The sequence below is a fragment of the Rosa rugosa genome, chromosome 1 (assembly GCF_958449725.1).
Source record: "Rosa rugosa chromosome 1, drRosRugo1.1, whole genome shotgun sequence".
Taxonomy (NCBI): Eukaryota; Viridiplantae; Streptophyta; class Magnoliopsida; order Rosales; family Rosaceae; genus Rosa; species Rosa rugosa.
Genome location: NC_084820.1, coordinates 63,609,042 through 63,635,775, shown reverse-complemented (window position 1 = coordinate 63,635,775; position 26,734 = coordinate 63,609,042). Strand labels below are relative to the sequence as shown.

General features: G+C 38.5%; 2 protein-coding genes and 1 pseudogene across 4 annotated transcripts; 2 read left to right on the top strand and 1 right to left on the bottom strand.

Annotated features, from left to right (window-relative positions):
- Positions 1–661: 661 nt before the first annotated feature.
- Positions 662–3,513, bottom strand: LOC133726061 (uncharacterized). The gene is made up of 4 exons (XM_062153527.1): positions 2,471–3,513; positions 1,800–2,333; positions 1,512–1,703; positions 662–1,089 (listed from the first exon to the last, which is right to left on the bottom strand). The coding sequence occupies exons 1-3, from the start codon at positions 3,299–3,301 to the stop codon at positions 1,590–1,592; spliced, it is 1,479 nt and encodes a 492-aa protein (XP_062009511.1). The 5' UTR covers positions 3,302–3,513; the 3' UTR covers positions 662–1,089; positions 1,512–1,589.
- A 9,386-nt stretch (positions 3,514–12,899) lies between these two features.
- Positions 12,900–16,432, top strand: LOC133744450 (G-type lectin S-receptor-like serine/threonine-protein kinase At4g27290). 3 transcript variants are annotated; one of them, XM_062172567.1, is made up of 8 exons: positions 12,900–14,113; positions 14,249–14,362; positions 14,511–14,636; positions 14,711–14,829; positions 14,947–15,157; positions 15,322–15,559; positions 15,641–15,791; positions 15,923–16,432. In XM_062172567.1, the coding sequence occupies exons 1-8, from the start codon at positions 13,081–13,083 to the stop codon at positions 16,211–16,213; spliced, it is 2,283 nt and encodes a 760-aa protein (XP_062028551.1). In that variant the 5' UTR covers positions 12,900–13,080; the 3' UTR covers positions 16,214–16,432. The 3 variants fall into 3 exon arrangements, with proteins under 3 accessions (XP_062028551.1, XP_062028546.1, XP_062028541.1); XM_062172562.1 differs by having other exon boundaries at positions 14,225–14,362; XM_062172557.1 differs by having other exon boundaries at positions 12,900–14,362.
- Positions 16,433–19,156: 2,724 nt separating this feature from the next.
- LOC133732739 (FHA domain-containing protein DDL-like) lies at positions 19,157–19,656 on the top strand (annotated as a pseudogene).
- Positions 19,657–26,734: the final 7,078 nt, after the last annotated feature.

The window sequence follows — 26,734 nt, the reverse complement described above, 5'->3', positions numbered from 1 at the left end:
CATATGGTTTGTGTTCATACAGTGCGTGAAGAACGGAGCAACTTCAGCTACAAGCCTAAAACACTTTTAACGGGCTAAGCAATAAAAAATGAGTCTAAAACTGTTACTTAAAAGCAAATTTCACTGTTATGGTTTGCTTTTCCATGCCTAGCCCACGATTATTCTGAGTGATTACCATTAAATGTATGCTTAATTTTGATGCAAGTATCTTTATACTTAACAATTAACATCCCAACATAGATGTTTGATTTCAGATGAAGATCCGGGTACCAGATCCATGGATGTAGCTAATAAAACCTTAAGCATAAGAGTAGGTTTATTTAGTAAAATATAATTAAGCAAAGCAATCTAGTACCGGTGAGATTTACTTAGGACCGCAAAAGTCAGACACCACACCATCTATGAAGGATCGGCATAGATACTCGGAAACTCGAAAGCTGGGTTACTTGCATATATGTAACGAATTGTTGCACGGGACCAAGGGCAGTGAAGCCAATGATCTTATATAAAGGAAGGCAACAGGGAGGGAGGAGGCAGACCATGGAGGTTAGAATAGAGGGACAGCTAGGGCTACATTCACCGATCGCCTCTCAGAAGTCAGCAATTTATCATTCATGGCATCATCATCGAAATGCAATGCACAACAAACTGAAGACTATAATCACAGTAAGCTCTCAAAAATCCTTGCTTTGCATAAGCTAAATTTTGATAAGCTCTTTCAACAGCAATAGACGTGGCAAAATGTAGCACTACAACAAGAATACATACCTATCACCACTAGTCAACATCAAATCTTACATTTCCACATTTACTTGGGCTAATCTCCATCCATCCACTAGCAGACAGGTGGCTGCTGCTGTTTTTCTTCCTTTTTCTCTGTTCATGAAATTTCCCAGATAATGGCTGTAGGAAAGTGGAAAATTTAACAACTGGCTGCAGATTCTCACAGTAGATTCCTTTTGACATGAGACTCCAACACATTTAGTTTTATTCTTTTCACAGAACTCATTCAACATCATTAATTTTCCAATTTTGCTCCATGTGTTGATTTGAAGGCAAATGGTTATCTCCCAGCATATCGTCCTCTTCCTGATAACGAAAAAAGTAACTTCAGTTGTGTGCAAATTGCCAACTGTTCATTATCACTCAGATGTCATTTCAGTTTCACAACAAACTTTAGGAATCTCAAGCACTGAAAAGTAAAAACTAATGTCACAGAACCAAATAACAAAGTAACGAACATGGAAAATGAGGAAAATTAAACTTCGTCATTGTTTTCTACAGAATTCTATGATCAACGCTGTGATCATTAATAGCGTCAAAGAATATAAAAAAAAAAAAATTATAGTATGAAGTTTTTTGTTACCACCATCAGATTTGCAATGAAATGATTTCACACAAAAAAATGGGAAGAACCTATTCACACAGACTACATTAAAGTTTATATTCCCCAACCTCCCCCAAACACTTTTCAAACATTGTTTATAAACAAGAAATGAATAACAATTTACCTTTAAAAGATTCCACAGTAAACCAGAATTGCTTCAAATTCTCTGAATTCTGCATGTAACTATTCCGAGGGATGAACTCTAGATATTCATGGATATTAGTTCATCATCTCTGCATCGTCTAATATTAATAGTCATTGAATCATTAAAAGACGATTGCAAAATGTCGCAGCACTGACGACGTGGAGCCTTCATCTGGATTGTGAGGGGTGGACATCAGTTAGATGGCACTAAATCAACCTAACTACACATGTTAAAAGATTCAAATGTGTTTTATCCATAAAGTAATACCTCTTCAACATCAAGGTCTAGCTTCTGTGAAATTACTCTGATATGTTCCAGGTTCTTTATTGCATTTGCTTTGGAGCAGTTTTCCACATTGTGCCTGGTGTAGTTGCTCCAGATGCCATGGTTATTAGAGACGAGGCTTTCCAAATAAAATATAGGGGGTCTTTTACATGCATCTCTAGGATAGTCTCTCATTTTGAACATGTACTGACTTGCCTCAACACTACGGCTCCTCCTCCATGGCATAAAAGTTTTCTGCAGTGAAAGGAGATCTGGAAGAAGTTCATTGCCATCATACACCTGTATGGCATAACCCCATGCAACCGAAACAGTCAATGAATGTGTGCGGTCATAGCATACAGTTTGCTGCAATATCCTGGCAGGATCAGCATTCACAGCTTCAAAAAGATGTTCCAAAGCTTGAGTGTTGTTCATGTTGGGGAAGATCGGATCTGCAGCATCCAAATGGTGAAGCGAAACCAAAGGTGACAATGGATGTGCAGATAGCATTCCAAACAAATTACCCCGCATATCAACCTGAAACAAGCGCAGAATAGAAGCCCAATTTTTTTTTCAATAAGAGTAATAAAACTCCAACAAAGGCTATAATATATCATGATCCTAAAACAGCTGTATCTTGCATTTCAGATTAAACGCTAATTACTCAAAATTACCTGATGAAACCCAGGTTCATGGGTTAACCCAATGCCGAGCTCCGCCACGCACGAAAAAACGCGGGAATCACTTCCATACAAGTGGCCGTACCTCATCAAGCACGAGTCGAAAACCCTAGCCAAAACCTTAGCCAGAGAATGGCTGATGGCGAATCCGCCGCCGCCAAACGCCATGTCGAACCCGTACTTGACATTCTGCATGTAGCTCTCCGAGTTGCTCCCGATGTAGAACCACCGATCGTGATCGTACTTTGACAGCGTCTTCACCAAATTGTCGACGAAGAACACCGTGTCGTCGTCGCCGAACACGTACCACCGGACGTCCGCCTCGCCGCGATCGACGATCTCCTTGACCACGCGCGCCACGCGGATCGCGGACCGGAGCCCGCCGCGGAGAGTGTACGGGAACCGGGAGGTGTCGCCGGAGACGATCACAGGCGCGGCGCCGCCGTCGTCGTCGGCGGGGTCGGCGGGGCGGTCGAGGAAGGCGAAGGCGCGGGTGGAGGCGGGGGAGTGCCAGAGGCGGAGGTAGGGCTTGCGGCGGGTCCAGGAGCGTGAGGAGGACGCGATGGCGAAGAGGAGGTGGCGGCGCGTGGTGGGTGAGGGTGAGGATGAGGAGGAAGAGGAGGAGTAGCGCGTGAGGAGGAACTGAGGCGCGTGGGGGGAGAGGAGGAGGTAGAGGTTGAGGAAGAGGGAGAGGAATAAGAGGAGGGCCTTGAGGCGGGAGGGAGTTAGGGGTTTGGGCATTACGAAAGGGAGAGAAAGCGAGAGGTACCGGAATCGGATCGCTTTGAGGAAAGAATTGGCCTTTCTTTTGGTTTTTTGGTACATCAAAAATGCTCAATGAGGCAAAAGATTGAATCTTTTTGGAGGAAGGAGTAATGATGATGATCTTTCCTAATCGGACATCACTGGCAACCTGAATCCAATTCCAACGTCTCTATCTGTTGTTTGCAGAAAGCAGATTGAGAGAGTATTGTCGCATTTTCGGGGTCCGAGTTCCAGGTCCATTAGTATTTATGAGCCCAACATAGAATATGCAGCCCAATTACGAAGCTAAATATGCAGGGTCTTTTTTTCTGAAATGAATATGCAAGGTCTTTATAGGGTGACATAAAGTGATAAAACAAACGATGGTTGACAGGGCTTGCTTGAGTTGAACTCTCACCTAAGTTTGAGCCTCAATTCACAAGTCCTTCATTTGTAGGTTGCTGAGTATTGACTGTACTGGGGTCCTACGACTCATGTGACGCTGGTGAAGATGTCAGCTCTTGAGAGTCTGCGTCATCACGAGGCCCGACTGAATGATGTCTGCGGGCTTTCAAGGTAAAAAAAACCTTGGGTCTGCAGGGTCTGATTGCTTTCATGTGGTAATTGGTGTTGGACCCAGATGTTAGTTGGGGTTTTGTGGAACACGGGTGGTTCATAATAATAAAAAAAATGGGTTAATTACATATAAGTGCATTTTAAGGTGTTATTTTAGCCTAAGGACCACCCAATATTTTCTTCCTTCATAAGGTCACCAGATACAAAATATGATTAAATTTTGAACATTAAAAATAAAAAAATTTACAATTCTGCCACTCTATCTAAACAGACCCAATTGTATCGATCTAGGTCGATTTCAATTTCAGAAACGCCTCTCTCTCTCTCTCTCTCTCTCTCGCGTCACTGGTGCACACATTCTCTCGTCGTCTGCGCTCTCTCTCGTCGGTGGGACACTCTCTCATCGCGGCGGATGGTTTTGAATTGAAAACCACCTCTCGATCTCGACCTCGTCACCGGCGCACGTTCTCTCTCGTCGCAGCGACACAACCTTCCACCATGGTCTGGCGTCACTGAATTGTAAGCCATTCTGATTTATTCCGATTTTGCTTTGGAGTAGCTTTGTTTGGAGTAACTTTCTCTTTCAATTTCGAGAAGAATTGTTTTGTTGATGACTGTAGCTTTCTTTGATTACTGTTGTTGTAGTAGTTGTTTTGATGGTTAGGAGTGTTTGGCTCCAGTTTTGTTGCAGCTGGTCAACAGTCTCTTTTCTGCGCGGGCGTGACAGCACCGTTTGGGTGTGTAGGGGCACTTTTGATCAGGGTTGTACGGCAGTGAAATCACCATGGCCGAACCCAAAATCTTATCCCCTTTATCTAAGTAAGCGAAGACTAGGCCCAGCAAACTTCGAAGGACTGAGAATCCTAGGAAGCTTGCTGTTGTGTTCCTCCCGGCAGCTCCTTGTATAGGCACAGCAGTGAATTGAACATTCCAAAAGAGGCTTGGCAAGATGCGTGTGGCGTGAGAGCTAGAAAAGCATGAGTTTCAGAAGAAGAGATCTCAGCAGTGTTGTATAGTGGTTGAGGTTTGTGAGATAAGGGGGTTTGGACAGAAGGTGAGTTTGAAATGATGGAAAACTATGGATGGATGTGGGAGAGAGGAAGCATGAGAGAAGAAGAGTGCTAGAGAGCTTGCTAGCACACTCCGTTCTGTCCCCCTCCCTTGGTTACAGCAGTAGCTATTTATATGCAATTCCAGCAGCCAAAGGAATCTCGGTGGAAGGTCTCTACTGCTAGGTAAAGAGATGGCTTGGGTTAAATGCATGTACTGGATTTTGTATTGCCTCTTAATCTGTCAGGTTTTGTCTAAAGAAGATTATGGAATAGGTTTGGCAGATTTTCTGCCGTGAAATCTGCTGCTGGGATTGCAATCCAAGATTTCTGCTGTGTTGCTGGGATTATATGCTGCTGGGATTATGGGATTATGTTATGCGGCTAGGATCAAGAATCCTATGTTTAGCATTTACTATTTTGTTTGGTTCTAAAGGATTTGAGCTTGGGTTTTTGGGCTCTCTCTCTTCTTCACTTACCCGTATTAAGAGTTGGGCTGTTGGGCATGAATTTTGGTCCCAAGTCCAAAATTATCAACAAGCCTAAAACTAATAACGAGCCTCATGCAATTCCGTTACCTTCCACACCACACCCATTCTTGTAAGCCCCAAGTGCGTGAATGTGGCTTGGGTCCATGTGCGTGGCGTGATGTTTGCGGGTGTAATTTGCCTCGAAATATGAGTTGGGCTTAAAGCATGAATTGGGCTTGTTAGCTGGAAATTTGGGTGTCAACAAGGTGCGGTCGTCGGGGGTGTCCCTTGACCTGACTTCTTTTGAGCGATTGTGGACGAGGAGAGCACCAACCTCGTCGCGGGATTTTTTGTGCCTCGTGGTGAGGACTTTTGCTAAGCTTCTTCAAAATCACACAATCGATATTCGACGTCGTAGATCGAGTAGAGCGAAAATCACTGGGAAGTAGGGAGAACTTGCTAAAGCGTGACTTTAGCTTGGCTGGTTTGCAAGGGTGTTACCCTTGCTTGGCTGGTTCCGTAACCGTTGTGATCGCGGTACTACAGTTGGCTCCCGAGGAGACTAGGATCGAAGCACGTTGACAGAGGGTTTGGTGACACTGACAGTCGGCTCCTGAGGATTCTGGGACTGGAGTGTGGTTACCGGTAAGAGAAGGAGAGGGGTTGCTCCGGAGAGGCTTGGATAATCGTAGAGATTAATTGATGAATTGTGTGTGTGTGTTGTTACTTCGTCGTAGCCTCTATATATAGGCTGCCGGGCCAAAGTGGTTGGCCTTAAACAAATCATGATGGAGCACTAATGGAATTATGGAGCACTAATGGAATTATGGTAGGTTTTCCAATTAAGCACTAATGGAATCATGATAGGTTTTCCAATGTTGGCCACCATGAATGCTTTCCCACGTGCATGCCATATTCCTTAATTGAATGGAGTGTGAATATTCGCATGGGCGTGTCTTTTCTTGCAGCTTGCATAATCTTCCATAATTCCGCAGGTAGACTTTATTTAGCCTCTAAATAATATATTTCGAACTTGTCGACAATATATAGCTTGAGCCACTGACATTGGCTCAATTTCTCCAAGACACTCATTGTCAGGCCAAAATGCTCATTTTAGGTTCAAACAAGGAGTAAATTATGTATTGGTTGATAGTAGCGATCTCTCTGGTTGAGAGTAGGTTTTTGGTTGGTTGGCAGTTGCTTTCTCTCTAATTGACAGTATGTATTTCTCTGGTTGACAGTAGCTTTTGTTTTCTTTGTCAGTAATTTTTGTATTCATTCGCAGTAGCTTTTAAACAGATCGATTAGCAGTAACTTTTGTGTTTCTTGGCAGTAACATTCACAGTTTATGGTAGTAGATTTTGTGTTGGTTGCTAGTAGGTTTGAAGTCTTTCGCACTAGCGATTATTTTGCTTTGAAGTATCTTTTAGAATGTTTGGTAGTATGTTTCATGATGCTTGACAGTAGCTTATCTTTAACAACAATTTGGCTTACCAGCTTGCATGTTTAGCAAGAGCTTTCTAGTTCTATCTCAGTAGCTTTATAGTTCTTTGACAGTAGCTTTACATATCTACTACAATAGCTTCTTGTTATTTGATAGTTGCTTTCCTATTCATTAGATGTAGCTTTGAAATACCTCATTACTGGCTTTTGTTTTCTTTGGTGGTATGTTTTGTATCTTAGCATGTTGAAGTAGCTTTAGTAGTCTTCCACTGTAGCTTGTTGACTTGGATACACATTTACGCAAGCGTACGTATCATTGTCAAGATAGGGAAATATTGAGCCCAAAGTTTATCGTACCACGGGGATTAGTGGCTAACCCACAATCCTTGGGTAATCGGAAATAAAGACACTTAGCAAACAAAAGAAAAAGAAAAAGAAAAAGAAAATAAATAAAAAGGCTAATCTAAGGCACCAAGCCTTAGTAATGCTCGGCTTTGATTTTCACCAAAGCCTAATCAAAACTAAGAGCCTAGTGGTGGATATGCACAAATGAGTGAAAGAGTTTAATGTTTGGGGGTTGATTCTAACTTAACAAATAATAATGATATGTAAAGCAATAAAAAATAAAAATGAAATGTAAACAATAAAAATGAGAATGTTGGGTGTTAGGGAGATTCCTTCACCCAAATCTCATGTGTCGGAAGCTAATCTAATATAGATGCATATTTCCTATTTTGGCGGTAGTCGTATCCAAGGCGGTTCAAGGCTCAAGGACCGAAATTCCCTTTCATGGTATTCCTACTCCGGTTCAAGGGCCGTAGGAACTCACTTGGCATGAATTAGAGCCGGTTCAAGGGTCACTAATTCACATCAAGAGGCGTAGAGATTGAGAAATTAGACTACTAAGCGACCCGCCCGCGCAATCACGCAACGGGTGTAAATCACCATGCTTATAACCCCTCGAATACGAAATTGAAGGTTTCTAGCTTAGGAATTAGAGGGAGTCAAGCCCCTAACTCCATCCTAGACATGCTCAAAATACACACCCTAGAGTTGACTAGGCTCCTAGACATGCATTTTAACCCAACAAAAATAGATATAAGCATTCATCATATGAAAATTGCATCATTACATTAAATTAAACATCTTTTACACAAAATTTGGGTTAGGGACACAACCCTAAAACCCAACAAGAAAATTACTCACAACCCATAATTATAGACATCAAAACTACAAAATTCAAAGAGAAAAGAAAAGAGAAGTGTAGGAGAAAACAATGATAGCCACAATTAGCTAGAAAGCCAACATGACTACTCTTGAATTATAACTCCCACAATTACCCAAATCTTGAATCTTGTAGAGGTTGAGCCCTTTGATAGATCCTTGAAGCTTTGTGTGAGTAAATCCTTAAAATCCCTAAAATAAAACTAAAGAAAAGAGGAAAAATGGAGGAGAAGGAGGAGAGAGAGAGAGAGAGAGAGGCAGCCCACAGCCCTGTTTGGTATATGCGGCAGCTGTAGGTTGTGTAGGGTTTTTCTCTCGAATGAGAGATGGGATTTCCTTATTTATGGCTGCAGGTGAGTGAAGGCACAGTGGAGAGTAGGGTGTGCACGTGGCTGGTCACAAAGAGAGAGAAAAGAATTGGATGGGCTGGTCTTCTTTTCGTGAGAAAGAGGAAAGGAGAGATAAGAGTCAAACTGCCACGTGGCGGCATGCTAGTGGCCAAATGGAGAAAATAAATAGATAAACTAAATGGAAAATAAAGAGATGCACGTGGGTGGCTATGAACCTGATGAATTAATCATTACCCAATGCTTAATTAATCAAGCTATGCTTAATTAATCAAAACAATGATTAATTAAAACAAGTTCCTTCTTTTCTTTCTTCTTCCGGTTATAAAGCACATCCGAATGTATCAACATGGAATAATTCGATTCGGTTTCCTCACGCGTGTTGGCCATGCATGATTGAACTTGACTATCTCGTCCTTTTGTCGGAAACTCCAATTTGCTCCAATTTCGCACAATTTTCTCTCGTTTCCGCAATTCCGCTTATTTTCTACAGAGTAAATAAAAATGGATTAATTACATAATAATTAACTTGAGGATTAACTTATTTCTAGTGTTTTAGATACAATTACATGCATAAAAATACGTGTAATCACTTGTTTGGTCCTTTATAATAGTTTTTTTTTTGTTTTTGTGAGTATCTTTTGTAGCCTTCCACAATAGCTTTCATATTCAATAGTAGCTTTGTTTGTTATCTTTTGCTTTCCTAGTTTTTGAAAGTAGCTTTACTGATCCGTGGCAATAGATTTTTTCTTTTTTCTTATAAGTATCATTCCCAGTCTCTGGGAGTAGTTTTTATGTTGTTTGTTAGTAGCTTTTTTTATTATTGCGAGTAGCATTGCTAATCTCTTGAATAGCTTTTGTGTTTCTTGGTACTAACTTCTTACTCTTTGGGAGTAGCTTTTGTGTTGCTTGGTAATAACTTGTCAAGTTTTCAATAGCAGCTCTTGTAATCCTTGGCAATAGTTTTTGTGTTGCTCGGTACTAGCTTTTGTGTCCTGGCAATAACTTTCTGAGTTTTCAATAGTAGCTTTTGTGTTCCTTGACAATAGCTTTTGTGTTGCTTGACAGTAGCTTTTCTAGTTTTTGATAGTAGCTTTTGTGATTATTGTGTTACTTGACAGTGACAATTGTAATTTGTTGGAGTAGCTTCCATAGTCTTTAACAATAACTTCTGTGTTGCTTGACAATAGTTTTCTTAGTTTGACAATAACTTTAATGGTTAGTTTTTCTCACAGTTTTCACTTATTATGTGGTGTAGGTCTCTTCACAACACATGGCTGCAGCTCAAGAAGAAGAGATTGCAGAGAGAAATAAGGAGACCAAACCAACAACGAAAAGAAGCAAAATGGTATAGCTCATTCCTAGTGTTGAAGAAGAACCAGTTGTACAGAAGGAGTTCAATGGTCAATCAGATCAAATAGCACAAAAGGAAGGCAGTCTAAGACAAGGTTCATGTATGGCCTGATAAATGGAAAAAATACTCCAAAAAGGGGAAAGCAGGGATAATATGGTTGTATTCTTTCTAAGTATTGTCAATAGCTTTTTAATAGTTTTTTGTAATGTAGACAATACCTCTCTCAAGTATTGGCAGTAGTCTTTAATATTGTTGGTAATAGATATCATGTTGTTGGTTATTGGATACATTTGCAAATGACATTACAATGTATGTTCTATTTTCAGCCATAAGATGGATAGTGATGTCTATTTTCATTGTTATATTGAGAATGCTATTATCCAGTTTATTATCAATATTATATCAATTTTAAGTATTAAGAATGATATGATCCAAGTTCCTATTGATAAATGATAGTTATGTCGACGTTACATTGTTAGTTTTATCGAAGTTATAGTGACAAAGAGTAAGTATTGAGAGTGTTATTGATGTTATATTGTTCATGAGTAACCATACATACAAAAAATGAATGCACGGAGAGACAATGCATAATGTCTTGAAAGTCAATCATTTGGAGATGTAAAGGACAAAGCTAAGATCCAAGTGCTACTACAGATCAAGAAAACTACAACATCCAATATAATTCTCATTATTTGGAAACTGCATTAAACATCATTGAAATTATCACGGAGTTTCATAACAATCTAGAAAGCTATTGCTAATGTTGTAAAATGCTACTACCAACGGTATACAAGAATACTTCAACTGTTGTACTAATATACTCCAACTCTAAAGTGTGCTACTGCCAGTTTTCATATAGTTGCAATACATGGTTTCTTATTGTGGCGCTCCACCACACCACATCAACACACTTGATAGATCTTGCCTTTCCACTTTCTATAGCATACTTCATTCGAACAGATTTTGGCCAACTAATTGACCTCCTGGTCAATGAAGGCTTCACAACAGAAATCGAGCTTAATGGATCCTTATAAACCACAACAAACTGAACTTTTTGCATTATGTCAGTTATCCACAAAAATTCATATCAGTAACATTCTATATGTATATCATGAATAAAACAAAGTGAAACTGAAAATATACTGACAACAGTTTGAAAAACTACAGACATACATGTAAAAAGCTGATATCACAGTTATCTACTGGAATAGTTATAGAAAGGTATTGAACAAAACTATTGATTGTGAAAAGTAAAAGAATTCCGTAAGAACAAATGTATGACAAAGTATTTTAATGAAAATGTGTTGTTGCACTGCTAACCTACTACTCTACCAACTAGATAGTCAGAAACAAAATTCAAAATTCAAAAACAAAGAAACACAAAAACTACTGAACACAAGCTACCTACAACAACTTGAAAAACTACTAACATATGTATAAAAAGCTATTCTCATAGTTATAAAAGATTGCTGGAATGGTTATAAAAGCTACTACCATTCATCCTGATGTGATAAAAAATAAGAGAGTTTTGTAATACAAAAAATATGAACAAGCAAGTATTTTAATGAAAACAAAAGACATTAGTATGTGTTGTACCACGAACCTAGCACTCTTTCAACTAGATAATCAGCTTCTAGTTTTGATTTGAACAAAAGCACAAAAAGAAAACTACATAGAGTAGCTCACAAACAATCCATAGTACATAGGGTTGTTTAACTATTACAGCAGCCTTTCTGTAGTGTATTAGTAACAATTCGCAATTATATCAGTGGCTTTTTCAACAATATGTCAATTGTCCACAGAACACAATAAGTTATTTCAATAGTCAAAATTGAAACAGAAATATATCCACCAAAGCAACATAACCGAAATGAAATAAAAAGAAACATAGAACTTGAATTGGAATTGAATTGAAATTTTCAAAACATGCAACTTAGTTCATCACTTCAAACATTGATCACTTAGATTAACAATCACAAAAGCTTGATAACAATTATAGAAGCAAAATCAGGAATCGAAGATGGAGATAAGAGACAGAATCGATCTTCAAACCCTAGATGATGAATTAGAAGCCTCAAACTCAAAGAAAGGAATGGCTTACATGCCTTCGAATTCTTGTTTTTGGATCCTATTGCGTGAGAGAGAGAGAGAGAGAGAGAGAGCTTCGTCTTCGTCTGCGAGCTAGAGAGAGCGAGAGTTTCATCGTGGTAGAGAGAGAGAGAGAGAGAGAGAGAGAGAATAACTAAAACATAAATTTTAATGGTAGACAGCTAAGGGTAAAATAGGTATAGCATAAAAATGAGCTGATGGTTTTGGGCCCCAAAGTGGCCTTATGTGTACAAAACAATTTAGATGGCCTTATAATTAATATAAGTTTCAAAATGACACTTACAAGTAATTTTTTATTAAATCATTTGTAGACTTGGAGCCTTAAACAAGAGATTTTTTTTTTTTTTAAAAAAAAAGGAAGACAAATAGTAGAGATGCAATTGTCTCTGTTAAGAGTATAGATCGGGACGGATGCATCTCCTCTATCTTTTCAGGTACTATTCCTTTGCGGGCTGGTAAGTCTTCGCGACTCATTAAGTCATTTGTAGACTTGGAGGCTCAGACAAATAGGTGGAGGTTTAGCAAGCAAAAAAAGAGAGAGAGAGAAATAGTAGAGATGTAATTGCCCCTGTTAAGAGTCTATAAATCGGGATGGATGCTTCTCCTCTATCTTTTCTAATGCCCGTTGTTTCCTGCTTTTCCATTGATTGACAAGTATCTTAATTTTTGCTTCACATGTTGACGTTGGGAAAATTCTTTTACCCACTCAGATAAGGTGGGTCATCACCTGATGCCTGATGAAGTACATCCTTTCATTTCAGTGGGGCCAAGAAATTGGCGTTAGTTCACTCTCTGGCGTTAACGTTTCATTTGAAAACAAGTGCAAGGATAGAAAAGTAAATAATGGAGGTAGAAATAACGGGTTAAATTTTAGACAGTTGATTGTGTTAAACATGGTAATAATAACTTTGCCAAAAAAAAAAAATATGGTAATAATAAAGTCTTTGCTTGGTAAACATCTCTAAAACCCAGATTTACCGAGAGGCAGCAAAAACTCAAACCTAGAATTCACTGGAAGAGAAGAAGTCATTTTTGGGAGTACCGTTTCTTTGAGGTCCAAATAGTGAAACATTATAGAAAAATACACATACGGTCGAAATTGGTCAAATTTTCCCCTCAATTCTTCTCCAACCAAAATCTCCTCCTGCCACAAGACTTTGTCCGTCTATGATCGTCTCCTCAAGACCTTATCTTCAGTGAGTACAAATTATCCTTACCTTTTAGTCTAAAGCATGAACCTTTTTTTCCCGACTCTTCTTCCTTTGTCTCTCTGTTTCTCTGTTTCTGAATGGGCCGGTGGCTCTTGTGTTACGTTGTAACACTGCTCATATCTCACATCCTCTCATTCTGTACCTGCCAAGACAAAATAGTACCAGGACAGAATATCAGTGGTAATGTGACTTTGGTTTCTTCCCTTGAGACCTTTTCATTAGGCTTCTTCAATCCTGAAAATTCTACTAAATACTTCCTTGGTATACGATTCAACAAATTCCCAAATACTGCATCAGTATGGGTAGCTAATAGAGAATCTCCACTTGATTCTCCGGGTTTCTTTATGCTCAGCAGCGATGGAAATCTTGTGGTGTTGGATCAGACTAGAAAACTTGTCTGGTCAACTAATGCATCAGTATCTGCTTCTGCAATGAATCACACAACTGGATTACTAGAGGATACCGGAAACCTTGTTCTGAGCTTTGAAGAAGTCACTTTGTGGCAGAGCTTCGATCATCCCTGTGATACTATGTTGCCTGGCATTAAGATTAGCTTGAACAAAAAGACTGGCCAACAAAGGCGCCTTACATCCTGGGCTGCGCTTGATGATCCACAACCCGGAAAGTTCACCTTGGGCATAGATCCTAAAGTACCAATTCAGGCCTTTATCTGGAAGGAAACTACTCCAATAGCGAGAACTTCTCTGTACATTGGCAAGGGTACAAGAACAGAGTTTCAAAATCTAGGTGGAACCGCGATTTTCCTTTCATACAACTTTGATGTTGATGATGTTTATCTTGCTTTCAGTGTCTCGGATAGCTCAGTAAAATTGAGGGTCTGGTTGGATCCTACAGGGCTAATTAAACTGCAGTTCTGGCAGAATTCTAGTAAAACGTGGTTGGAACAAGGGAATTCACCGCTCGTTGATAACTGTAATTTTTATGCTTATTGCGGTCCCAATAGTGCCTGTCGTAGTGGTGAACCCCTGTCATCACCATGCAAGTGTTTGACTGGTTTTACAGCCAAGTTTCCGAACCAATCGGCGGTGGGGGAGTGGTCCAGTGGCTGCATTAGGGAAAAGGTGTTGACATGCGGTAACGGCATACAAGGTAACTTTTCAAAGCTTGAAAAGGTGAAACTGCCGGATCATTCTGTTCTGTTAAACAATAGGAGTATGAACGAGTGTGAATCTGAATGTCGGCGGAACTGTTCTTGCACAGCTTATGCTTATGTAAATGCGACAGATGGAAGTAATATTGGGACATGCTTGGCATGGTTTGGCAAATTACTGGATCTAGTAGAGAATTACAACCAATCTAGTCATGATATCTATATTCGTGTTCATGGCTCCGAACTAGGTATGTATTTCGTTTTTTGCTATTTTCTTTATGGATGTGTGAGGTAAAGTCCTAGGCATTGAGATTAAACTCATTGGCCAGAAACTGACCATTACTTGGAGCTACCTTTATTAATAGTTAACCACTAGATCCTTTGTCTGTTTTGCAGGCAAAAAGGGTCTTTCTGTTAATTCCTTGAAGCGGACCCTTGTAATTGCAATAGTCTCTGCAGCAGTTGGATTGCTTACAATAACTTTTGGCTATTTCTTTTGGAAGAAAAAAATGGAAAAGAAAGGTAAGGAATCCCGGCCTCTCTCTCTCTCTCTCTCTCTCTCTCTCTCTCTCAGAATATAAGTAATGTTAGTGCAGGAGGTGGGAAGAATGATACAGAATTACCAATCTTCAGTTTAAGGAGTATGTTAGCTGCTACAAACAACTTCTCTGAAGCGAATAAACTTGGAGAGGGGGGATTCGGCCCTGTTTATAAGGTGACACTTCTATAATCTGCTCTTAATGCAAAGTACATTCTTCTTCATTTTGGTACTTTCCCCTTGTTAGTTTCCCAAATTAGTTTTGAGGGTAAGGTTTGGTTGTCTTCACTATAGGGAATTTTGCAAGAAAATCAAGAAGTGGCCATAAAGAGGCTATCAAAGAAGTCTGGGCAAGGACATCATGAGTTCAAGAATGAGTTGGAACTTATAGCCAAACTCCAGCATACCAATCTTGTAAGGCTATTGGGTTGCTGTATGGAAGGAGATGAAATGATATTGATCTATGAGTACATGTCTAATCGAAGTTTGGACAAATTTTTGTTTGGTATGTGTGCTTATGACTTCTAAGATTAAGTTTTTGACAATGTGACGTCGAGTTTCAATTCTGCTAATTCTTTTGTTCTCCTTTCCTATCCTGTACAACTTTTCGTATGAATGTGATTCAATATTCTGCTAATTCTGCTTCTTCTTTATGATCTGTCCAATCAGATCCTTTTGAAAAGACAAGGTTAGATTGGGATACACGCTTTCGAATTGTACAAGGTATTGCTCAAGGAGTACTATATATTCACAAGTACTCTAGATTGAAAATCATCCACAGAGATCTAAAAGCAAGTAATGTTCTATTGGATGGAACAATGAACCCCAAAGTGTCCGACTTTGGAATGGCGAGAATTTTTGATATAAATCAAATTGAAGCAAATACCAACAAGGTTGTTGGGACATAGTAAGTATATACAGCCCATGATTTCTTTCATTTAAACTTTTAGAAACAATATTGATGCTCATTCCTATACTATTCTTGCAGCGGCTACATGTCTCCTGAATATGCACTCTATGGTCATTTCTCCGAGAAGTTGGATGTATTTAGTTTTGGAGTATTGTTGTTAGAGATTATAAGTGGAAAGAAGAATGCTTCTTTTTATCGTTTTGAAAATTCACTAACACTTGCTCAGTGGGTAAGTACTAGAAATTACTTGTTTGTTTCTACATTGTTTTTAAGCCTTGCATATTAATTATGCAATTTTTAAACATAAGGTGAATCAGAATGCAAGAGGAACATTAATGGGATTATATTTGTCAATCTTAGGTATGGGAATTATGGAAAGAAGGTAGAGGAGTGGAGGTAATTGACGCGTCAGTAAAGGTAACATGCCGGATTCATGAAGCTTTGAGGTGTATCCATGTCGGGCTCTTGTGTGTTCAAGAAGCTCCAGCTGATCGACCAACAATGTCATCGGTGATTCATATGCTCGAGGTCAATGAAGCTACATCACTTCCACCCTCCAAAGAACCTGGTTTTTCAACATGTAGGAATTCAAGTTATGTTACCACTTATTCTAACAATGTAGTTACTATTACTTTGCCAGAACCTCGATAGAGCTTCAATAATGTTTGCATTCAAAGTCAGATATTAAAAAAAAAAACATAGAAACAGGTATCGACATATCCGTTGCTTAGCTCATGCTTTATTGGCATGGGCCTCGTAAATTGTATGTTCACATTTCCTATTCAATACGGATGAACGACGTCTAATGTATTGTTTGGTTGAATGACTTATCTTGGTCCTTCTAAAACTGACAAGAAATTATTGCTTGGAGAGACACAAGAGTCATCGGAACCCAAGGGAGTGATTTGAAAAGTTAAACTTGATTACTTGACTTTTAACCCTTAGTAGACTTGACTTGAGGATATGGTGCAAATTTCCAATATATATCCAGTCAGCATATTGAAATCAGTTCCTCCTCTCCGCCTAAAGGCAGTCTAAGACAAGGTTCATGTATGGCCTGATAAATGGAAAAAAATACACCAAAAAGAGGAAAGAAAGTAACAAGGGGAAAGCAGGGATAATATGGTTGTATTCTTTCTAAGTATTGTCAATAGCTTTTTAATAGTTTTTTGTAATGTAGACAATACCTCTCTCAAGTATTGGCAGTAGTCTTTAATATTGTTGGTAATAGATATCATGTTGTTGGTTATTGGATACATTTGCAAATGACATTACAATATATGTTCTATTTTCAGCCATAAAATGGATAGTGATGTCTATTTTCATTGTTATATTGAGAATGCTATTATCCAGGTTATTATCAATATTATATCAATTTTAAGTATTAAGAATGATATGATCCAAGTTCCTATTGATAAATGATAGTTATGTCGACGTTACATTGTTAGTTTTATCGAAGTTATAGTGACAAAGAGTAAGTATTGAGAGTGTTGTTGATGTTATATTGTTCATGAGTAACCATACATACAAAAAATGAATGCACGGAGAGACAATGCATAATGTCTTGAAAGTCAATCATTTGGAGATGTAAAGGACAAAGCTAAGATCAAAGTGCTACTACAGATCAAGAAAACTACAACATCCAATATAATTCTCATTATTTGGAAACTGCATTAAACATCATTGAAATTATTATCATGGAGTTTCATAACAATCTAGAAAGCTATTGCTAATGTTGTAAAATGCTACTGCCAACGGTATACAAGAATACTTCAACTGTTGTACTAATATACTCCAACTTTAAAGTGTGCTACTGCCAGTTTTCATATAGTTGCAGTACATTGTTTCTTATTGTGGCGCTCCACCACACCACATCGACACACTTGATAGATCCTGCCTTTCCACTTTCTACAGCATACTTCATTCGAACAGATTTTGGCCAACTAATTGACCTCCTGGTCAATGAAGGCTTCACAACAGAAATCGAGCTTAATGGATCCTTATAAACCACAACAAACTGAACTTTTTGCATTATGTTAGTTATCCACAAAAATTCATATCAGTAACATTCTATATGTATATCATGAATAAAACAAAGTGAAACTGAAAATATACTGACAACAGTTTGAAAAACTACAGACATACATGTAAAAAGCTGATATCACAGTTATCTACTGGAATAGTTATAGAAAGGTATTGAACAAAACTACTGATTGTGAAAATTAAAAGAATTCCATAAGAACAAATGTATGACAAAGTATTTTAATGAAAATGTGTTGTTGCACTGCTAACCTACTGCTCTACCAACTAGATAGTCAGAAACAAAATCAAAATTCAAAAACAAAGAAACACAAAAACTACTGAACACAAGCTACCTAGAACAACTTGAAAAACTACTGACATATGTATAAAAAGCTATTCTCATAGTTATAAAAGATTGCTGGAATAGTTATAAAAGCTACTACCATTCATCCTGATGTGATAAAATTAAAATAAGAGAGTTTTGTAATACAAAAAATATGAACAAGCAAGTATTTTAATGAAAACAAAAGACATTAGTATGTGCTGTACCGCGAACCTAGCACTCTTTCAACTAGATAATCAGCTTCTAGTTTTGATTTGAACAAAAGCACAAAAAGAAAACTACATAGAGTAGCTCGCAAACAATCCATAGTACATAGGTTTGTTTAACTATTACAGCAGCCTTTCTGTAGTGTATTAGTAACAATTCGCAATTATATCAGTGGCTTTTTCAACAATATGTCAATTGTCCACAGAACACAATCAGTTATTTCAATAGTCAAAATTGAAACAGAAATATATCCACCAAAGCAACATAATCGAAATGAAATAAAAAGAAACATAGAACTTGAATTGGAATTGAATTGAAATTTTCAAAAACATGCAACTCAGTTCATCACTTCAAACATTGATCACTTAGATTAACAATCACAAAAGCTTGATAACAATTATATAAGCAAAATCAGGAATCGAAGATGGAGATAAGAGACAGAATCGATCTTCAAACCCTAGATGATGAATTAGAAGCCTCAAACTCAAAGAAAGGAATGGCTTACATGCCTTCGAATTCTTGTTTTTGGATCCTATTGCGTGCGAGAGAGAGAGAGAGAGAGAGAGAGCTTCGTCTTCGTCTGCGAGCTAGAGAGAGCTTCGTCTTCCTCAGCGAGCTAGAGAGAGAGAGGGAGAGTTTCATCGTGGTAGAGAGAGAGAGAGAGAATAACTAAAACATAAATTTTAATGGTAGACAGCTGAGGGTAAAATAGGTATAGCATAAAAATGAGCTGATGGTTTTGGGCCCCAAAGTGGCCTTATGTGTACAAAACAATTTAGGTGGCCTTATGACTAATATAAGTTTCAAAATGACACTTATATGTAATTATATATATATATATATATATAGGTTAATACTTTCACCATGGTCGGATCATATTAGGTTTAGGAATTTACGTTACAATTAAAATGGTTTCTACCTTTATCAGGATTTTAAATTACTCTGTATATAAATATAAACACTACTACACACCGTGAGAAAGTTGGTCGCTCATACAAATCTAGAGATCGTGCAACACAACTATGATGAGGACTGCTGAGGAGGCAAAAGAAAAGCAGAAACCATCGTTTGAGCTATCTGGAAATCTTGTTGCAGAAACCAATAGGTTCAAAAGTGCAACACTATTATACTTGAAGCCAGCAGAAGGACGACAGCCTCATATAAAATGGCGGCTTTATGTTTTCAAGGGTGGTGAAGATTTTAACAAACTCATTAAGATAGAGATGTTACATTTTCGGAAGGGAAAGAAAGGTGGCATACGTCCCTACAGATCACCCCTCTTGCAGCAACCAACATACCGTTATACAATTCCAGCGAGTAGAAGATGAGCAACCTGATGGTACATTGTTGAAGGAAGTAAAGCCTTACATAATGGACCTCGAAAGCACAAATAGAACTTTTGTCAATGGTGTTGCAATTGAACCTCAAAGATATTATGAACTTATGGAAAAAGATAGGATTAAATTTGGTAATAGTAGCCGAGAGTATGTGCTAGCTATTGCATGAGAATTCTATAGATTGATGGATTGAATACGTCGAATTCACATCTGTATGAGAATTTCTTTTAACAAATTGCATATAAATTATTGACAAAAGATGACTTAGCAGATACATCCATTAAAGATCGAATTAAACATATAGAACTGAATATTACAAATATGGACAATCTTCTCTCCACTTGCCACCTGTCATGAGTTAATTTACTTTTTTGCCCTTTCTTACTTCTAATCCGATTCTAATTCTTTTATGTTACTTCTAAAATAAAAAAATAAAAAATAGGGTTAAATACTGTTTACTCCCTAAACTTTTGCCCGAAAAACACTTCAGTCCCTGACCTTCTAATTTCACATGTTTAGTCCTTGTACTCTCAAATTTTGAACCAATAGGTCCAATCCGTTACTCTCCGTCCAAAACCTCCGTTAAATTGCTGACGTGGCATTTTTTCTGCATCAAAATGTCTATTATACCCTCACTCTTTTTCTTTTAATTAATTTTTTCTCTCCTTTTTTTTTTCCCTTTTCTTTTTCTGTTTATCTCTTCTTCTCTCTCACTTCCAGAAATCTCAACACAACCACAACCCCCTCCATCTCCAACCCCTTCGCCGCGCTCGCCAACCAGATTGAACACTATCAACTGCACATTGATTCCAACTTGCCCAATCCCATCAGTTCTGTGTAAAAAAAAATAAAAAAAAACCAAGCCAACAACAACAACTCTTGTCAATAACAGCAACCATTTCTCAAAGCTCGAATCTTTCTAATCCCAATCACCAAACACCAAATGATCACAACTTATTTGTACACTATATCAAACATTTCCTCCACTAGTTTCTTCAAATTTTCATCAAACGATTCAATTCTCTTATTCTTTGCTCTCAGAATAGGGTCCGGATACTCCACAATTTTCAGAGGCGTCTCAAATTCAACATCAGCAGCTATAAATTCAATCAATTAGGAACAATTTGATAAAGAATGAGGATTTGGGTTTGGAATCTGAATTACCATAAGCTACTTCGTCTTCTTTGAATACAGAGCCTCGTTTGGCCATCTCTTCTTCCCGACCTTTGCCGAACTCTAAGCTTTTCCCCTCCTCTTGTTCTTCTTCTTCATGCTGCGTTTCGTTCACTCCTTACTTCACCAAGGTCCTCTCTCTCTCTCTCTCTCTCTCTCTCTCACTGTTCTCAGCAACCAAAATTACCCAAAACATCGTTTCGGTTTTCCAATCCAAAACTTCAAGCACCAAGGTCTCCGCCTTGAGCCACCGCATCGTCTCCCTCCCCTCCTACACCTAAGGCCTCCTCCCCCTCGACCCGCCACTGCCGCCCAATTGCTCTACCTCCTTCGAACTCAATTGAAGAATCTAGGAAGCGCGATGGAGGGTCTGGGAAGGATGATAGAGGGACAAGATTTGATCTTGTTTTGGGGAGCAATGTTAATTTTGGGCGGTGGAGCAGCGGTGTTGGTGATGGCGACGGGGATTGGGGCATGGATTCGGACCCGGCAGTAGTGGAGGGTGAGTAGGGAGTCGTTGAAGGGTTTTCTGAGATCGAATTCTTCTCTCTCCTGCAGAATTGACTGAGAGGGGTTTGGGGATTTTGGGGGGAGGGGGGGAGTTGGAGATTTGCAGGCGGAGACCAAATGGGAGTGCTCATCGTCCGGTTAAGCCAAGCAAGAATCTGCCTCTAATTTGTTGGAATTAAAGATGGGATTTTTCCAAACAATTAAAGATGGGTTTTCTTCCTGAAAAATTTGACATAGGGTTTTTGTTGGTTTGAAGGAGAAGGGAAAGGTTGCAGATATGACGGAGGGGATTGGGGTTGTGGTTGTGTTGAGATTTCTGGAGGTGAGAGAGAAGAAGAGATAAACAGAAAAAGAAAAGGGCAAAAAAAAAGAGAAAAAATTAATTAAAAAAAAAAGAGTGAGGGTATAATAGACATTTTGATGTAGAAAAAATGTCACGTCAGTAATTTAACTGAGGTTTTGGATGGAAAGTAACGGATTGGACCTATTGGTTCAAAATTTGAGAGTATAAGGACTAAACGTGTGAAATTAGAAGGTCAGGGACTGAAGTGTTTTTCGGGCAAAAGTTCAGGAAGTAAACAGTATTTAACCCTAAAAAATAAATCCCTTTTCTGTTACGTTGCTAAGAGAGAGAAAGGTGACGAAGATAGAGAACTTCGTCTCCTTCAATTCGAACGCTCTTTCTCTGCGAAGCCGCCATGGAAGCTTTCCGATTTATCTTCTCTTTATCACTGAATGTGTCCTTGGTTCACTAGCAGCTTCATTTGCAGGAGCAGTAGCAAGACGAGGAGCAGTAGCAAACCAAAAGACAGATTAACAATCTAATCTGGTAATATATGAATTCATGAAAGCACAACAATTTGACAAGCAACCAACTAAAGAGATTGATCCTACACATCCAAATCAAACCACCGAAACCAACTAAAGCAAACCAACATTCAGACCCAACAGCTGGAAAACAACAATTAGTCACCCATCTATTCCATCAACAGTAGCACAACCCCAATAACCCATAATAACCTTTCATTCTAAATATTCTACATGACCATCCATGCATATGCATCTAAAATTTAGAAGGCATATTCAGCAAACAAGAGAACCATGTCAGAGTACAAAGTGACTTGGTCTATGAAAATAAGCAAAGTTGTAAAAACAAGCAGAACCCACACAAACCTGACCCTTATTAAAACTTAACATGTTCCTCTTGCAATTTCTAGAAACCGAAACGAACATAAACGAAGGCAGCGAAATTGGAGTAAAGGCTTACCTTATCGACCTACATTAAAGCCAGATTCCAACTGAGCACGAATTTCAATCCTAGCTACTATTGCTTCAAAGATTTTGCAGATTAAGGCCTGTGTAATCTAAAAATTAAGCTCGGTTTAACATATTGCTACTGCTTTTACATGGAATTGAAGAAAAATTCATGAACCAAGTTCAAAATTGAAAAAAACTTACTCTGCTACTGCGTTGGCTCCGTCGCTAGGGTTTTGGGGTTTTCGTTTTTGGGTGTGTTAGCATTGAAGCCACCCTCAAGTGCAAGAGGTACAAGTTATAGAATAAGGGATTAAGTAAGGATGTCAAACCTACGAGGATTGGTAAATCCTTTCCTAACTAGGGAAAACTTAAGGAAAAACTAGAAGAATATGCAAATGTACAATCACAAACAAAGGCTCACAAGTGAACCAAAGTTCATGGTGAGTATGTGCAAAATGGTGTGTAGAGATTTGATTTTGAGATTGGTTTCTATTCAAATTGAAACAATGAAAGAAAGTAATATAAACTAAGCTAAACTAAACAAGTTGTTATCAAATGGATGGGAGTTAGGGCATCGGGTTTCACCTTTTGCCTCCCTTGCAAGCATTAAAGCAATTGAATATGAATGATGCAAAGCTAATTGTCCAACCCTCTTAGCATCCGGATAGGACTACTAAGGCTTAAACCGCTTTCATTTTATTAACTCTAACCGGATAAGTCTAGAGCTAACTACCTAGAGACAAATTCAATTACCGGATAGGTCTCAATCCTTTGCCCCTAAATGCATAAAGCTTAGAGTTTAGGTAACCAAGCAAGCAAACCAATCCTATCTCTAGGTGATTTTAGCTCACTACCCTCACATGCACACATGGTGTGCTTTCATGCTCCCTTTTTGCCTAAAGGTAATCAATCTCTAGGAAAAACTTCATGTCATGGCAAACACATAACTCAAATTGATTAAGTCTAAGTAATGCATTCAACTATTGACTTAGCATGTGAGAATGACAACATGAATTTGCATCAATTTATGAACAAAAGCATCAATCCAAGCAAGTTTGGCTTGGGCTTTCAACCCTAGCCCCAACTAGTTCACTACTCACACATAGCTAGATACACAAGTTTCAACATTCTATTAAACATCAAATACATAAAGAGATAGGGAGTAAATGGTGACTATTGATGATGCTGGAAGAGGTGGTGGAGATGGGTCCCTAAGAACATGATGTGGTGGTAGTCACCTCCTTCTCCTTGCTCCAAGCTCTTGATATTGGTAAGAAAAGTGAAATTTGGAATCTCTAAGGTGAGTTGTGGTGTTGAATGGTGGAGGAAATGGAGGTTGTAGTGGTGGAAATGGAGGTTTTAGAGGTGGAGATGGTGGTTTTAATGGTGGAAATGGTGGTGTCTTCTCTAGAGAGAAAAATGGATCTTGGATAGGATGAAGATGATTGAAAATGGAGTCAAGAATGCTGAATAATTGGTCTTTGGCCTCTCTTTGATCAACTATGTGTGTCCTCTTTGGTCCCAAAGTGTGCAAGAGATGCTCTTACACCATTGTCCCCCAAATGGTCTCAAATTGGCAAGGTGACAAAAGAACAAGGTGTAGGGAGATATTTGAATTTTAAGTGATGGGAGATTCTCATAACCATGGTCCTCTTTTGCTGGAGAAAGAACCCTCCATGAGTGGCGGCTCGCCGGAAAAGTCGCCGAAAAAGTTTGCCGGAAAAATCGCCGGAAAAGTCAATTTGCAATTTTCTTCCAATCTCCATGTCTTCTTCCCCTAGCTTCAAATCTTCGCATTTCAAGCCTCAAATAATCATTTTATTCTCAATGCAAGGTTTCCTACAAATAAAAGGAAATGGATTAAAAAATGTAAAATAGCATGGAAGACAAATCAATTTTCATAATTATGGGGCACAATTGCATAAATAATTTGTGACTCAACAGGGTGTTGGGTATTGAGTCAATAGCAATACGCGTAAATTTTGATGAAAACTGAGCATTTTGGTCATTTTTCATTAAAATTTAGAGTTAGGCCTGTATCATTTGGCTTTTAGGCCTAGGTTCGTGTCCTTATTTGTATAATTTTTTTTTAATGTGAGTTTTCTGTATTTACATCTTTGGTCTGGTGCTACTGTGTAATTTTCTAAATTTTTTTTCTTCTATTTTTTCTTTTTTAACTTTTCCCTTGGCTAATCATGAGTTGCGGGCAAAGAACATGATTTCATCATTGACTCTGCCATCAATTCTAATTTTTTTTTTCTTTGGATGTTATCATTTAATTGAAGTATTTAAAGACATTCAGAAAAAAAAAAGTATTTAAAGACATGATTTTAATTATATTCAAACTTTCTGTATAGAGCTACGAATTAGCTCAATCATGACTGAAAATGCTTAAAGTTCGAAGTGAGGTTGATCGACTTTTGTTGTATATAAAGCATCATAAAAAGAATAGTTGAAGCTTACATGACTCGAATGGTTAGGGTTTGCTTGTCAAACTCCCAAGTTTAGTTTAAAAGAAACTATTCAAGTCAAACTTGAATATATCACTCAAACAAAAAAATTATAGCAAATTAATTTCGGTCTTAATTAGTTTTTATTTTTATTTTATTATTTATTTATTTTTATGAAAATTTCAGTCTTAATTACTTCACATTTTAAGACTCATATAGGTGAAGTTTACCCTTTCAAAAACTCTCTTTCTGTGGAAATCCTAAGGTCGACGTTTTCTGATTCCTTGAGATCAGTCTTGTCTGATGGCGCCTTGAAGTCTGGGCTGGCCTCTGTCCTCGACTCCTTGCTGACGTTTTGCGGGTTTGTTGTTGGACGGGTGATTAATGCTATTGCTTAGGGGAGTTCATGGGAGGGGTGTTTTGCTCGAGGTATTAGCAGGGTGGTTCGGCGGCGGGTTCCAGACGAAGTCTCTGAGGCACGGTGGTCATATTATACAGGGTCCAAGTGCTTCATCGATGGGCTTCCTGGACTGGTGGAGGCGTGGGTTATGGAGGTTCAGCCGGTGGTGTGGAACGCTGGATTGTGGGGTTTTGGATCGTAGAGTGTTGCACCGTGGTAGCGAGGTTTATTGCAGCGTGGGTCACAGCGACGTGGGACAAGCAGAGCTGCACTGGAGCTATACATGCGTCTAGTGGGTGGAAGTAGAGCTTGGGCTTGGGCTTGGGCTTGGGCTTGGGCTTGGGTCAAGTCAATCTTACTGGATTTTGAGTTGGACATCTTCTCTTTGGGCTGCCCTCTTGAGCTTGGTGTTTTGGGCTGGGGTGTTAGCCCTAGGCCTATAGTATGTTATTATTTCATTTAATTTCAATATTCCCTAATTTTAGGGCACTATGCACTTTTTGTGCACTCTAGGTGTTTCTAGATCTTCTAGAGTAGTACTGAAGAAGGATTTAAGTTATTATGTAATCTACGTATTTTATGTCTAATGAGTGGACTTATTTCCATGTACCACTGTGGGTACTACCATATCTTTTTGTATGTCTGTAGATAGTAGCGTAAGGGTATGCAATGATAATTCTGACTTGTGATGAATGAAATTGAAACCCGGTTTGTGATTAATTATAATATATATATATATATATATATATATATATATATATATATATATATATATATATATATATATATATATATATATACAGATTCTATCCAAAGCAAGGCCTCGCTCTGAAATTTCAGAGCGAGGTTAGGGTATAGGGTCACTTTTCGGTCGTATATCTACATCTCAACCGTTCAATTTTCAGAGCGAAGTTAGGGTTTAGGGTCACTTTTCGGTCGTATATCTACATCTCAACCGTTCAGTTTTTAGGTATTAATGTATAGATTATCTCTGCAAAATTTCAGCCAAATTGATGGTCTTTAAGGTCTCTAACTCGCTTAAACCAATTGACGAACTGAATCTGTCCAACCTGAACCGTACTAGCTTTAAGGCAGTTATCAATGCTTTAATGACCATCAATTTGGCTGAAATTTTGTAAAGATGATCTATACATTAGTACCTAAAAACTGAACGGTTGAGATGTGGATATGCGACCGAAAAGTGACCCTAAACCCTAACCTCGCTATGAAATTTCAGAGCGAGAGCGAGACCTCGCTCTGGATAGGATCTGTATATATATATATATATACAGGGCCCTTCTAGTGAGGGATCCCTTTTTTTGGTATTTTCTAGGGATAGGGCATTAGACCAATTTTTCGATCATATTTTCACATCTCAACCGTTCAGTTTTTATGTCCTAATGTATAGATCACTTATGCAAATTTTCAGCCAATTTGATGATCGTTAAGGCATCCAAAACTGCAATTTACCAT